This window comes from Struthio camelus, chromosome W (assembly GCF_040807025.1).
Source record: "Struthio camelus isolate bStrCam1 chromosome W, bStrCam1.hap1, whole genome shotgun sequence".
Taxonomy (NCBI): domain Eukaryota; kingdom Metazoa; phylum Chordata; class Aves; order Struthioniformes; family Struthionidae; genus Struthio; species Struthio camelus.
In genome coordinates, this window is record NC_090981.1 from 60,392,544 (window position 1) to 60,407,971 (window position 15,428).

Sequence of the window (15,428 nt, forward strand, 5' to 3'; positions counted from 1 at the left end):
GCCCCAGCTTTTCAGTCAATCTAGCGAAATCTTGGGGCTTCACGGACTCACCACCAATGACCTGTGCTGGAGCTGCGAAGTTCACTGCCTCTGGGGCCTGTGGCTTGTCTTACCTCTGGCTTCTTGTGCCTGAGAGTCTAGGCCCTACCTTTCCTGAAGAGAACCAGACACGTATTCTGATTTTGGTTTGGATAAGAACAAAACCTTTGTCTCAATTAAACACCGGGTTTCCCCTGGACCCAGCTTTGGACTCAGACTTTTTAAAATGGATTAAAGCCCAGGGGGACTGACTACTTCTTCAGAACCAGTGTTAGCAGCTCCAGGAGCAGTGCATCATCTGGATGTTTTGGATGGTGTCCTGGGTCACATGTTGTTCTCGTGACAGTGCTAGAAACTGAACCAGGCCTCCTGACGCAATGGAGGTGCACTTTCCTTACCCCAGCTGTGGATATCTTGCCTGTCCTTTGAGCCTTATTCTGCTCAATGTAACCAAGCCAATCAATCAGTTCAGGAAGTTTACCCTGAAAACCACTTTTCACTTTTAAGATTAAATACTAAAACTGGGAAAATGCTTTATTCAAACAGTTTGGAACAACAGGCCTCTAAATGCGGCCTTTTTTCCTCCCACACAAAGCTTTTAGCGTTCTTTATTTTCCTGAGCCTTTAGGGCTTGTCAGCAAGGGTATTATCTAACTGGGTGTCCGTCTCTTGGGAGACTGCTTTGTGCCCCAGATCACACAGATAATTTCTTCCCAGCTCACAGAACATGCAGGTCAATGGAAAGACTGTCTCCTGATTTCAGTCATGTTTGAACCCAACCTGGGAATCACTTAGCTGAAGGTAAAGAAGATGCAAGGTTTTTGTGGATATAGGACTGTATCAATGGCCCAAGCATCCCTGGACACTCTTGAAAAGGAGTGAGGGGAGAGCATCTCTGGACTGTAGCACCAGACCACATGGGCAGGCAGCAACCCCCAGCTTGAGGCTCTGCGTTTTATTCATAGTCTCACACCCTGCCTTGGCTGTTTGGGAAAGGTAGTCATGGTGAGTCACTACCGCAGGGATTTAACTTGGGAGCTCTTAAAAACAAAAGCGATGACCTTTGCTCAGTGAAGTACTCAGCTTCCTTAGCGACAACAGCATGTTTACTCAGCAAATAAAGATGTGATTTCAGTATGGGTGGATGTGTCTACTCTGCACAACACAGACTATGAAGAGACACAGGCTCCAGGGCTGACGGGGTACCCCAGCATGAGGCCACGGCAACTTGGGCATCCATGAGTGCTTCATGGTGCTGCTCGCAGTGCCAGATGGATTAAACCTAGCACAGAGCATAACTGCCTGTGCTTCCAGCTGTAATGTGGATGAAGCCAATGGCTGGTATAGATCCAGAAATCTCAAGACACAGATTACACATCTGAGGAAGTTGTAGTCATGCTGTGTTCAGTAAAGTGACAGCCTGCTTACATACTAATGACCTTTGTGAAGTTCAGTAAGGGCTCAGATTTAGGGGGGCTCATGATCCAGAGCCAGCCTGCCTCAGGGGTTGCTTGTGATTGTATGCTGGAGCAAATCGCTTGCTAAAATTCAAAGTGGTGGGGAGACATAAATTATTTCTGTATCTTGGCACAAGCGACCATGAGGGAAGGTTGCTTTATTTCTCCATAGGACATACATCTTTTAATATGGTATCCTATCTATGTGGAACTGAAGCCTCAGACCTCTGTGGCCTTCATGCTCAGCTGAGGTAGTCGTGTGACCCTGTCTCAGCCTCCTTTTTTAATAATAGTCATTCTTTCTCCCCATCCAGCTGACATGCCTTCTCTGTTACTGCAAATATTAGCTGAAGTTAGTCTGGCAAAAGCAATGGATCTGATAGCCCTGGAAAATGACAGACCTAATTCAGAAGTGGTGTAAACTTTCCACATTGTGAGCCTTTCTTTTAACTCTTTTCTGAATAGCTGTGAATTTTCCAGCATCCTTTTTAAGAGCGTGATTGCTATACTCCAGAAATGGTCAGGCACCTTACAAAAAAGCCCAGCCAAACATACATACATGCACACACATATAATAATACTACCTCCCTATTCCTGCTACCTATCCTCTCACTGACTTTCCCGATAAACAGCACTCACCTTCACAGACAATATGGGCAGACAGGGCTGCCGACAGGCCTCAGCTCCTCTGTGTGCTGTCTGGGCTGGAGTATAAGCCTACTGTGATCCAGAGCTATACAGCTGAGTAAGGCCTGGTAAGAGCAATGGGTATGTAGGGGATACTTGTTTAGGGACAAGGATATCATAATGCATCTATGGGGACATCTGGACTAGAACTAGCAAAACTCTAACTTGTAAACATCAGCAAAAGACCTTGGATGTGTTAGCAACTCTCTGTAAATGTCCCCATAGATACCACTTGAAATAGCTTTCCTTGTGGTCAGACTCTTGGAGATCTTATGTCCAATATACAGACATTTAAGAGATTAAAAGTGATATAATGTACACATTGAGGATTAGTTAGTAAAGTGAAAAAAGTCCAGAGGCTCCTGAGAGACCAGCAGACAAGCATCAATCACATCAGCCCTGCTGAAGTCAGTTTAGCTTTACTGCTTTACAGAAGCTCAGGATCTGGCCTTGCCAGGGCAAACTAAAGGTATACTGTGAAAACAGATGCTAATAGTAACTTCATTTGGCAGCTCAGGGCAAGAGCCTTATCCCTGGACATTGCCTCTATATTAATTTGATAATTTCCATATCTCCGTGGGAAAAAGTCCTGCTTAGATACAATTGTCTCTTTGCAAGATGATCCGGGCCAAGATGCCACAAGGTGACCATGGCAGATAACCTTCCATAAACCTGGAGACATAAAACAAGCCAATGACCTACTATATGGCCATAAATATAAATTTAACGAAGGCAGCACTTATTCATTAGGCAGAAGTCAAGAAATGACTCCCAAGTCCTTCAAAGAAAGTAGATCTGTTAATGTCACTTTCCGAATCCTCTGCCTGATGCCAAAAACCAAGCATGATTTCCCAAGTCAGCACGAAATACCAGTGCTTTAAAATTAACACCAGGAAGCTTTCTTACTACTGATATATCTGTAGCCTGAAGTCCAACTTTTTAAAGGGCCATTCAGCTAGTGTTAGGGCCAGCATTTAGCTTCTGTCAAAGAATAAAAGGATGGAGGTGACAGAATGAAGCACGTTGTTAAAAAATAAATAAAATCAGTTTAAGTGATGTTCTATAAAGAATTCCTCCTGAAATGCTGGTAATCCAGCTACAGTATCTGCAAGTAAGCTGTTATGTAGGTCCCCAGGTGAAAATGGTTGTAGGACAGAAGGGCTAGAGTCTGCCGTGCTGCTCATTGGTGTAAATCGGGAGGAACTGCACTGAAGTCAGTGGACACAGTGAAGAAAAAGGATGATAGCGTCTGAGCTGGCTCCCACTGCATCAGCGTGGGGGCTTTCCATTTTCCTTGGTGTGATACGGATTGAGACTCTGTCTACAGTACAGTGTCACTCTCCCAGTTTGGGGGTAAAAGCAAGTCAAGGAAAAGCGCTCTCTAAAATTAGAGGGACCTGGCTCCTCTAAGCAACAAAAGCAGATTCTGGCACATTTTGGACTCCTAAGACACTTTGTGATTTCACTTCGGTGGAAGGAATCAGTGACCTTTACACTGATACGACATCCCCTCCACCCCCTGCTTCTTAAGGACTATGCATTTCCTGACAGAGAGGATGTGTTTTATTCCATCTGTTTTATTTCACTCTATTTTGCAGCTCTGTTCCCTGCATGGGTCTACAACTATGTGCTATCACCTGGATCCTCAGCTTTGTGCTCTGCCCTATCTATTCGTTCCTCTCACAATCCCTTAGGTACTTTACGCCTCTCCCAGGAATTGCAGCTTTGCCACAGTAACCTCTGGGAGGGTGGGTAGGGGAGGAGAGTGATCAAAGAGAGGCAGCACTAGTTGTTTGGAGTGGGGGAATAAAATAATGATAGTAAAAAAATAAAAGCTGTGTGAAGGCCGGGACTGAAATAAATAAATAAATAACTGAGTGGGAGGGCTCTATTCACCTTCTCCTTAAATCCAATTTAAATCACTCTCTACAGCCCTAATCTATATCCATAATTATATCATTTCATTCAACAAGCTTGCGAGAGGTCTTAAGAAATTTATGTAGATTAAAATTCATGGGTACCATAGTACAGATTCCATATTATTAAGATTGATTAGGACAGCTGATGCTGTGATTAAAGAAGGCAGCGTTTACTGTTGTAATTAATTAGGTATTCAGACACAACAATAACTGCAATAACAGAAAGAATGTGCTGATCCGGCAGAAAATGACTGATCCTGTGTTTTATAGTCTCGTTTTGCCATACAGGGGCTGGACACCACTCAGTCAAAGGCATGTTGTCCTATTGTCTCTTCCTGTACACATTAAGGAAGCCATGAAGTCCAGGACATTTGCATCTCCTGCTCCTTCCTGTGGGCTGGAGAAGCCCTTCCATAACATCCCCAGGTATTGTTGTTGATTGTTTGGGACCATAAATGGGCCTACTATGAAATCCATATAGCTCATCCCTGGAGTCATGGTTATCTTTATAATTTTCTTAATAGTTCTACCTCTGAGCCCACCCCTAATAAGGGCCCTGCTGAGATGGGTGCTGCGCAAACACACAATAGGAGACATGTCTGGCCATGAAGACTTTCCACTGGACAGAGGGAGAAAGACACAGAAGAGTAAGAAATGTGGAGAGGTGCAGGCGGTTGGCCAAGGTGACATACTAATTCAACAGCAGAGTCAGGACCACACTTCCTTTCCTTTGCCTGAGCCTGTAAACACATAAATCAGGGTGAGGTTTTAACAGCTATTAAGGTGTTTAACTCTGCATTTTCGGGGAGCTTAGCTTAAGTCACCTTTGAAAATAAAACTCAAGGTCTTAACTCACTTAGGTGCCTCTGAAAACATTAGCACAATGCCTGCTTTGTATTTACACCTTCTTGCAGATCAGAGGAGAAAATATTTTGGCTTTCGAAAGGCTCCCACAACTGCCTTAAACAACCTCATTCATTATGGGTGCTGCATGATCGTTGGAAGTACATGGCATCATTAAAGTAGCTTAGACTACAATTGAAGATGGCAATTTGTTATTATATTTTTAATGAGTGCATTCCTTCACTTATTTATTTCACCAGTAAAGCGTGGTTTATGGCACATGGCAGATTGTTACAAATGGGTCAAATAAATGCTTCCCAGTCATAATGATGTTTTAGGTGCTCACTGTCGCATTTTTGCAATTGCTGATAATAGCATATGAAAGGGAAAGTGCTCACCCAGGGATTTAGGGTGGACAAACACAATGAAGCCAAAGTTTTCCTTTAGCAATTACGTTAGCCTCGGGACCGCTGAGCCTGGAAGATTTCTAAGGCACTGTGTATAACTGGATCGAATGCTGTGGGGCTTGGTTTTCCTCCTAGATCTTCTGCTGATGCAGGGAGGTCACTTTTTTTTTCTGTTCTTCTGATTCACCTGCTCTCTAAGCTCCTCTTATCTGACATCTTTCAGGATGCCCAACGCCACTTGCTGATATCTATCCCTATGCCACTTGACAGTATCTATCATGATCAGGACTGATCCTGTGACCGAGCGGTCCAGAACAGCCGCAGGCCCATCCGCAGCACCGCAAGCTAATTGACAAGGTAATAGACAAGGCTGTCGTATTAGCATTCCAGCAACTCCTCCCCTACAAAATTAGCTTGGGTAATGATAATAATTACAGATGGAGTTTGAATCCTGTCTCTGCTGGCAATGGGTGAAATTGGTTCCTGCCTGATAGCTCTTTGTTGATGCAGGGAAAATGAATTGATGGTCTCGGTTCAGTTACTAAGACATGAGTTTCTACAGCACAAGAATTCACCCACTGGGGACACCTTTGCTGCCAGTCTCAGTGGTGGCTTGGAAATATGCGGGCATCAAGGCCCGGCTGCCCATTCAAACTGACAGCTAGTCCTCCCCAGAGAGGAATGGACCTCAGCGTAGGGTACAAAGTGGAAGCTTGCTGTCGTTTAGCCCAGATATACCCTTTCTGTAACCAAAGAGGGGTGGAGGGACTTCTGAGGTGTATACATGCGAGAAATAATAAAGCTATTCCTGGCAGTGGTGGGGAGTCAGAAACAATACTATTGTGTCTGTGCCTGAGAACAGTGAATGAGACAATACGTTTAAAGGGATTATGGACAACTGATGAAATTCTTCTTTTATTTCAATAATCTAAGCTCAGGCTAAATGCATAGAAGAAATTCGCGTCCTGGAAAGCACTCCCCGTTCGAGGCTCCATAAAGCTGCCAAACCACCTTGTCCATCCTTGGATCTGGTCAAGCTGGACATCCTCTCGCCCAGGAGGAAGAAGCTTCTTTGGAGGTTGCTGAACACTGTGGGGTCTATTTCTAACTCCTTCCGAGGGTGCATCACTGGCAGAAGACCACAGAGTAGCGTTCCCTGGCTTCTGGATGCTGAAGGTGTGCTCTGCTCCATCTTTCCCTTCCCTCCTTCCCATTTGGAGCCCCTGATCCTATGATATCCACTCCTGTCTCTCATTTTGATTTGCCACGCCTTGCCCTGCCAGTTTTCTGATCACTTCTTTCCCCTTCTCTTCCCAAGAGAACCATTATTTTTGCAGCAAGCCCTTTGGCCAATCCCTCCTGATGGAGTCCAGTAAGGACAGGACCCATTACCGGAGAGCAGAGTGCTAACGGCATGAAAAACAACAGAAGCCAGTGCAGAAGGTAGCCACTGCTATTATATGTCCTAAACTGTTCCAGGGGAGGCACTGATTTCTTGGTGGCTAGGAAGCTTTGCAGAAGAGCGCAATCCCTGCTACTGTTGCTCACATGGAAACGACAAATGCTCTTGCGCTGCTGCAAAGTGGTTCACAAGATCGTGGCACAACAGATTACGCTCCTTGTCCCCACTATTTGCTGTGACATATTGTCACGTTCAGTAGTGCTACAAGCTGGAAGTCTAAAGGGCAGACTTTAATAAATCAAAAGACCAGTCTCTAAAGTGACTCAGACTAGTGGGAGGGGAAATATTTGCTCCCTTGTGTTTCTGTCCCTGCCAAGAAGTGCACCATGAGGTGCTATGTGCTGTCCAGGCCAGGAGGAGGTGAGAGCATGGCATATAAAGAGTAGGCCTGCAAGGAACGGTTTTCTAGGGGTACACGTGGATCTGTAGCCCAGCCAGAGCCACATAAACACTAAACTCCTGCAGGGACTGGAGCTGTGAACAGGGACCTGATGAGTACAGGTGGTTGACCTACTCTTGCCTTTGCCCCAAAGACACGGGTCATTAGCAGTCTGACTGAAGTGATCCTGTGTATGCCTCTCCTCCAGACAAATGAAATCTTAAAAAGGAGCAAAGGAGAAGACAGAAAAAAAGTAAGTGAAAACAAAGGGCAAATACCACTACGTGATAAGAACCTGTTTTATACTGCAAAACTGTGGCATTCCGGAGTTTAGATGTAACATCAAAAATATTATACCTACACACAAAGGTGGACGCGTAGACAAACTATACAATTAATGGGATTTATCTGGGTGTGAATGATGTGGATGTCATGTCTCTACAGATTTCGGTTGTCCTGTTTTGCTATTTTCAGGAAACAAAACACATTCTGCTACTGCATATAATGGTCTGGACCCACATTTGAGTTTTTTGTGGAGTATGAAAGAGTATCTGAGAGCAACATTCAGGCATTAAACAATATATGGCTTCATAACCATAGCAAGACTATGGTTATGTACATAATACTGTCGCAGTCTTGTCTGCTTTTAGTGCTAGAGATAAATAATAAAAGTTGTCTCGAAGACGCTGACTTGAGATGGGGACCAGTATGTTCTTTTCTTCTCTACAGTGTTAGTGCAATTGCATGCTCAATTTTAATATTTCATTTCTACACATGCATTTAGAAACGCAGACACACAGAACCACAGGGCAGCGCCAATAACAGATGCTACAGAGGAAACTGCGAGAAATACCATAATGAACAATGATGGAATAAGCTGTCCAGTGACGAAAATTTCTTCCTAACCCCAAGCAATTAGTGGCTGGCTTATATCATAAAGCATGAAGGTTTGTGTCCTTTCTACATTTTTATCTAGTTTAATGCCACCGTGGATGTTCTCATTATAAATGTCTAATCCCCCACCACCCCCCCCCCCCCCCCCCGCCTTTTTTTCTGTGCTGCTAAGCTCGAGGCCTCAATAAAGCCTGTGGCAAGGAGTAAAGTTTTGGAGAGTGCATAAAAGTTCATGAGAAGGGATGAGAATAAGATGGAACAAACACATGACATGTCTAACACCAAACCTGCTACAAAGGAGCTTGATTTCAGCATTTCACTGCTAGTGGGGACAGGCAGAAGTAAAATGAGAGGTCAGGGTTTGGCCTACCAAACCACGGTTTGTTCCTTCTATACCTCTGCTATAACCTAAGATGCCAGTAAATTATGGGGAAGCTGAACACCAGGATATACCAATGAACTGCTGAAGACATGCCTAGATAAATCCAAACTTTATACAAACCAAACCATGTGGATGTGAGCTTTTATCTGCAGAAGTGAGCCTCTCTGCCTTTGAGCAGAGGTTTCTGAATTACTTCTAGGCTAAAAAAAAATGTTTGGATGCTTCAAGTTTTGACGTTCTTTAAGCTTTGTTGAGTTTCAATTCTTTCCTCATGCCTGTTCCCCAAACTAAAATCTGGACCATCCCAGGACATGTAATTAGGATGCCTTGTTGCAGGCTGGTATCCACCCAGACGGTCCAGAGCTGGCAAGCTGGAGCTTGGAAGGAAACTTTGCCCTTTGGGCTGCCAAGAAAAGGTATGATAAATATAAAACTTTGTCAGGGAGACAGTTTTCCTAGGCTTGATCCTGCAAATCTTTTATAATAGGATTTGGGCCTTGGAGAATTAAATGTTGTACTTGACCTCACCACCAGAATTTCTGAAGTGAAGCAAGGATGACTTTCACCTTCCAGGTGTGTTAGGCTGTTGGTATTTGTGCATGGACTTAACGGTGAATTGTTAGCTGAGTAAGTCTTTCAAAAACTCAGAGAGAAACAGGTTCAGGCCACTGAGTTTTATATAATTTTGGATGAAATGCTTTCTTAACACTGTGGGCAATTTGGAGATAGTAACAAAAGCTCAAGTCATTAAGATTCATCTGGAAAGATCATCTTTTCTCTGATACCTACAGCAATGTATCATGGAAGATTAACAAAAATGAGCCAGATAGATAAACCCGAGAAAAAGATAGACATAGATATAGATGGATCAACAGATAGACTGCCAAACAGGTAGATACTTAGATGGATAGATGAACGGATGCATAAATTTACATAACCTTAAAGAACGGGTGCTTTCTTGCTACTATGGCTGAGTTCACTGAACACACTGAGGCTTCCTGCAATCTTCTGATGCCTCCATAGGCTGCCAGGAGCCATCCTCCCATCCCTCATGATCCCAGCTATTTCAAAGACCTCATCCGCCACAGGCTCTGTACCGCCATCAAATGCCATATACTGAAGTGTCGTACTAGGGCTCTAAGCTGCTACAAATGTGTACACATGCCTAACTTTTAGAACAGTAAATCCCTTGATTTCAATTCTGCTTAAAGTTGAACTCATGACTAAATGTTTACAAGGGGGGGACAGAGAGAATGACAAACAGCTATTTTGCTATCAGTACTCTTGCTATTTCTGAGCTTTCCTTTGCTGCATTCACAGCTCTTTTAGTGACATTGTCTGAGCAGCAGCTAGGTAAGACTTTTGTATTTCTGTGGTTTTTTTCCCCCTGTAGCTTGTAAATTCCCCAGTGATGTTGAATCTTCTGAGTTCTTCAGGACTGGCTGACATCGAAAGAATATTTTTTGCTAGTTTTTGTTCAGGTTTTTTGGCTGGAGTATCTGACTCAGTGTTTGAGTTCCTAACAGACTAGATTAATCTGTGAGTGCCCCAGGGTAAAATATTCCTTTGCCAGCTGGTGGCTAGGATCAATTAGTAAAGTGTATTTACTTTTTTATTGTTAGTATTATTATATTATTAGTAGTATATGTATAGCAATGGTAAGGAATGTCTTCCGAACAGAAGTACAGCTTGGAGGAGGGAAGTGTAAAGGGATACCTCAAACCCCCAGGACCCCGAAAAAAATTAGGTGCACATTAAGGCCTTGCGAATTCCCGAGCTCTTGGTGACTATAGTGTCTCAGTGTCCATGTATTTATTGGTATAGGTGTAGGTATGTATCCTTTAATGTCCCTCATTGATTCCTGATTGCCAGGGCTTACTTTTGAACTAGTTAGAGTCTATGAGTGATGCCTTTGGCATCTTTTGAACTAGTAACAGTCTTTGAATGCTAGGAGCAGCTGTGCAGTGGTACACCCCAAAAGGGTGAAGCTGAACCTGTTCTGTGGCTATATGAAAGGAACTTCAGTCTCGGTAAGGTGGAGGGATTGGGTGCAGTCAGAGTTTCAGGGACCAACGCCCACTGCCTGCATGTGCAGGCTGCAGCACAGAGCAGTTTGGGTCAGCAGCCACATAGCCCCTCTGGAATTCTCCTCCCAGATCCCTCCTGCTGCAAATGAACCCCAGAGGGAGCTACCAATGGGGGGACACTTAGAGATGCAAATGGTAACCCTCTGGGTGGCACAGGCCTAGCACTGCTTCTTCAAGACTAGCCAAGACCAACCCCCTTTGAAGTTTGCCTGGGAGATTCGCCAGCATGGGCTAGTCAGGTCCCAGCTCAAGTCTTAGCTATAGCAAAAGATGCTGGGTGTCCTGGCTGTATTCACCAGAGAACTTTTTCTGGGACAGAGCAGAGGAGCATTCAATTCTTCAGTAGGAGAAGACCTACCTACTAGATGCCTGTCATCCAGATTTAAATGTATAACTTTTAGACACCTCCAGTCAGGTGAGATGGGATCCCAATCCTTAGCCAAGATGTAGCACCAATACTAGAGAGAACCCAGGTCGAAGGAGAAGGCTGTGGACATAGCAGCGGTCTGGCTTACCTGGGTAAGGGTGGATGCCATTAGCAAACACAGCTTCTGCGGCGGGCTGCCCATTAGCCTGTGGCGGGAGGCCAGTGAAACCATTCACCCCAATTGGAGATGGGATGCTAGGCACAGCTGGTGCAGTTATGCCAGGAGGCGTGCTTCCACCTGCAAGTGAGGAGAACACAAAACCAGAGCTGCTGAGTTTTGGAGATGATAACTACATAAAGAAAGCTGCTGACTTGACAGCCGTCACCACCACGTGGAAGCCTTCTGATAATTCAAGAAATCTCAGGATACCCAACACTATCTTACAGAGAAAGGGACTGCTTGCACCCTCATAGGCCAGGCTTGCCATTACTACTCCAGTTGGAAAGCACTGAACATGAGAAAAGCTTGCAAAACTTTCTTCAACAGAGTGAAGCTTTTGTTCGGTGATCATTGTCTCTAGACTAGAGTTAATGTCAAGCAATGGAAGACAGTAGAAATATACCCCTTTCTCCCCAACACTGTCCCTGGAGTATGCCCTGTTTAACTGGTAAATAAAGGTGGCATTTCTTTCCTAGATATCATTTAGCACCAAAAGCAAACCCTCAATCCCAACTTTCTAAAACAGCTCCTCTCAGTTTCTCTTTGGAGATGTCAGCTCTGTGGGCTGTCTGTCTGCACTCTCTCATGTATATGTCTCATGTGCAACTTCTTCAGCATCTTAACAAGTTTGGGAGGTCTATTTGTAGCCTAAAAGCAGCCAGTGATAGGTTTTTTAGCTTTGCTGTTTGGCCCAACCTGGACTCGGTAGAGTTTTAAAAGAGATCTCCCAGTAGAGATAGAGGCAAAATTTGGGCTAGATTTGCTTCTTTCCAGGAATCACATCCCTCCCCTCTTTCTCGGACCCATCCAAGTTGGGGGAGGACTGCAATAATGCTGTTTCTCAGTAATCCTTAGCTTTATGTTTTGGACAGGATCCTCTTACCCATTGGTAAAAATTATTAAAATTCTGAGGGGACAATCGAATCCTCTGCTATCTCATCACTTTCTCCTATGTATTTTTATAATGATTGGACGTTCTGCTCTTCTAACAACATATGCAGAATATTTTGGAGACCAAAAATAAATTTTCAATAATTATCAAATGATGTTTCTCTCTTGCCAGCTTTAGGTATGAAGTTAAAAATTTCCCCGTCTTATCTTTGGCAATACGTTTCTGTGTCACGGTATAATACTGACTGAAAGTGCCATTTGTGCAAGAAGCCCTTTTTTAAACCTACTGCAGAAACTATTTTCACCATAGCAGTGTTCGATGATGGGTTACTCCAATAACATGCTTTAACAACTGTCTAAATCTGTGCTGGTGCTTTAAAAGAGCTAATACAGATTCATGAACTTTTTGTCTTAATATGTTCTTATTTGAGTGGCCCAGGAAGCAGACAGTATTTCAGCTCATTTCTGATACCCTGAACAAACAAGCTACTGCTTCCCCTTTTCTTATTCAAATGGTGTTGGCCTTTAAAAATCTCCTCTGTGGAGGTGTAGGGAGCCAGTGGTGGCAACCAGAGTCCAAAGGCAATGCTCTTAGCATATGCCATCTGCTTGCAAATCACAAAGGCTAGTTAAAATTTCAGTTGCTTTTCTGGATCTCTCTTCTATTTGCATAGATAAAGTAAGTCATTTTTTCTGCAAGGGATTTGTGCTTGCTGTTTTGTGCGTTTGTAAGGAAGTTTAGGCATATTCATCGCAATTCTTTAATTTTCTTCTTATAAAGAAAGCCCCTGGAGAGGTCAGATCTGTAGCTGGAGTAAAACTGGCACAATGCCGCCATGGAAAGCAAATGGCAGTGGTGCATGCAGGTTGTGGATTACATTCCCAGTTTGAGGTATCTTGCTCTAGCTATATCAAATGCAAATTTACAGCATGGAGGGAGGGAGGGAGAAGAGAAGGAAGGAAGCCTGAATGAACTTTCATTACTAGCATCCCCTCTCCATTTAACACAGAGCGGTATAGTACATATGGTCATATGATGGGGTTGCCACCATAAAACTAGGCAGATTCACTTTCCCCTCAGATTATACCAATAATAGAAGAAAGGTAAAACTTGCACTGAACTTTCAGAGCTGTCAAGTTAATATCCTTGCAATTGCAGTCAATTGTGGGAGCTAAATGTGAGACTTGATGAGGAACTTTCAAAATGCCAGTAGACAGCATAAAGTTGTCGTGGTCTTAAATTACCCTCTGGGACCGCCTGCTGCTCTTCGCATGCAGGCAACCCAAAAGGCCAGCTTAAACTAAACATCTAATTTGCAGAGGATTAAAGTTAAGTGATATGAATCCTGGTTCTAATCTGGAAGCTGTGCCTGGATCCAAGTCTCCTGAAGTTCCCAGGTCCTGGGAACTCATCAGTATGAATGCATGATCATGTTTTGAGGAACCCACTCTCCTGGAGATGGGAAGCACAGAAAACCAGCTGGATTAGGAATGCAGAAGAAGCAAGTTCTGGCTCCTACAGCTTGCTTTGTAGACTTAAAGGAAGGTGAGGACCTAAGAAGTGTGAAGATACCAGCACAAAGACACTATGCTTGGCCAGTGCCTTCGGTGTCTCAAGGACTTCTGGGTTACCAGTGTCCTCTTTCTAGCACAATTTGCCTTCTGCTTAGAAAAGATCAAAACTTTTTTTTTTTTTCAAATCTTCAAGTTCTTTTTCTAATGCCTTTTTTTCAGAGAACTTTGAAATGTTTCATTTTCATTCCAAGTCAGAACAAAGATACACTTCAATGACTGGAAATCTTGCTATGAAACAGAATGATCATTTTCCATTTGGCTTTCTGAATGCTAACAAAAGCCAGGAGGAGAATTCATGTAAGGCTTCAGATATCTCCTGGCTACTCAGTAATTGCTGCTAGTGTTGTAGTCTTGCCTGCTCAGACATATGCGAAACATATTTTCTATGCATCTTATCACAAGCTTTGTGAGTGTTGCAGTAACACACAGAGCCATTTCAAAGTCTACACATTTCACCCAAGGAATAACTGTGAATGGACATTTCCACAACCCATTACCGAGGTTTGCCATGAAGGAAGCTACCCATTCAGTGTTGAAACGCAACAATGCCAAAGTGCGTAGGCTCCATGATTGAAAAATATGTCATAAGGAGAGTGCAAAATCTGCTGCCATGAAATAGATCAGGGCATTGATCTAGACCTAGCATTTTGTTTTCAGTAATGACCAATCATGGGTGCTCTGGAAAGCATGTAAAGCCCATGAGCCTTCCTTGCCCATACTCTGACAATAAGAGTTTCATAGACCCTGAAGGGCGTGTGGCACCTCAGAAGAGATGCAAAACTTTTACATAAAAGAAGAGCTGGGATATTTTTAATTTACTGCATAGCATAGCAAGCACACCATTTGGCTGTTGTATTGATATTTACACACCTATGTCACAGAACTCACTTATTCTCAAGACTTATCTATATGCAAAAGAGGATGTACTCTTTTGTGGTGGGGCCATCACAAACCACAGCCTGGATTCCAGCTTTTCAGGCCCTGAGAGCATTTGAATTCCAGGCATTCTTTGTTTGACGTTCTCTCTGCTCCCACCGACACAAAACAAATCTAGCTAATGCAAATATGATAATCTTTCCAGCAGAGGGCTTAAAGGGTGCACATATAATTAAGCCACTTTTCTATTTGGATTTGCAGTAGCTCCATCAACTTGTTGTTTATATATTTAACATTGTGTAAACATATATTTTGAAATGCATGGTATAAGGTTTTTGAGTCAAGTGCTTTTCCTTGGCTATCCATAAGTTGGTAGGGAACAAGATCTCTCTCTCCTTCCCTCCTTCCTTTCTTCCTTCCTTTCTTCCTTTATCCCTCATTTTCTAATATAAGCAAAGGGAAAGATAGGTATCAGATCCCACGGGCACCGACATTGTTCCCAGTTACAGGTTGCAAAGAGATGCAAAGCTCTGTGTAAACAGGGAGGTCTTATGTGGCCGACAAAGGTTAGCAGACCTTGATGTTTTAGGTACGGTCCCAAGTCTACATTGCTGAGGTGCCTTATCCCCCTGCCGTCCAGTGTTTCTCAGGCACAAAGTATCTTTCCTTGGTGCTCTGTCAACAGGTCCTTTCCTGCTCCAGGGCTAATATGGGCTCCACGGTCTTCAGCAGTAAAGCTGCCTCTGTCTTCTCTTCCCTCTCCTCTGTAGCAGGCCCAGGTCCTGCTCTGCCTAGTGCTGGCTGCACCCCTGGCTGGCTCAGGCATAGCTTACTTCTCCTACCCTTTACCCCCTGGACAAGCTAGTCCTTCCCAGACCAGCTTGATGCTTCAGGTTGACACAAGAGCATTGCTATCCCATGTCACTCTGACCATAGTGCCATC

At 43.8% G+C, this 15,428-nt stretch overlaps 1 protein-coding gene across 10 annotated transcripts in view; it reads right to left on the reverse strand.

Annotated features, from left to right (window-relative positions):
• Positions 1-15,428, reverse strand: part of LOC104138512 (CUGBP Elav-like family member 4) — a 721,557-nt gene that overhangs the window by 59,991 nt on the left and 646,138 nt on the right. For all 10 annotated transcript variants that reach the window (XR_011137468.1, XM_009666153.2, XM_068925637.1 and 7 more), the window contains exon 8: positions 11,072-11,221. Coding sequence is in view for 9 of the 10 variants with exons in the window: in XM_009666153.2 (XP_009664448.1) it covers positions 11,072-11,221 (150 nt within the window). In the remaining variant the exon portion in view is untranslated. The remainder of the gene's footprint in view (positions 1-11,071; positions 11,222-15,428) is intronic.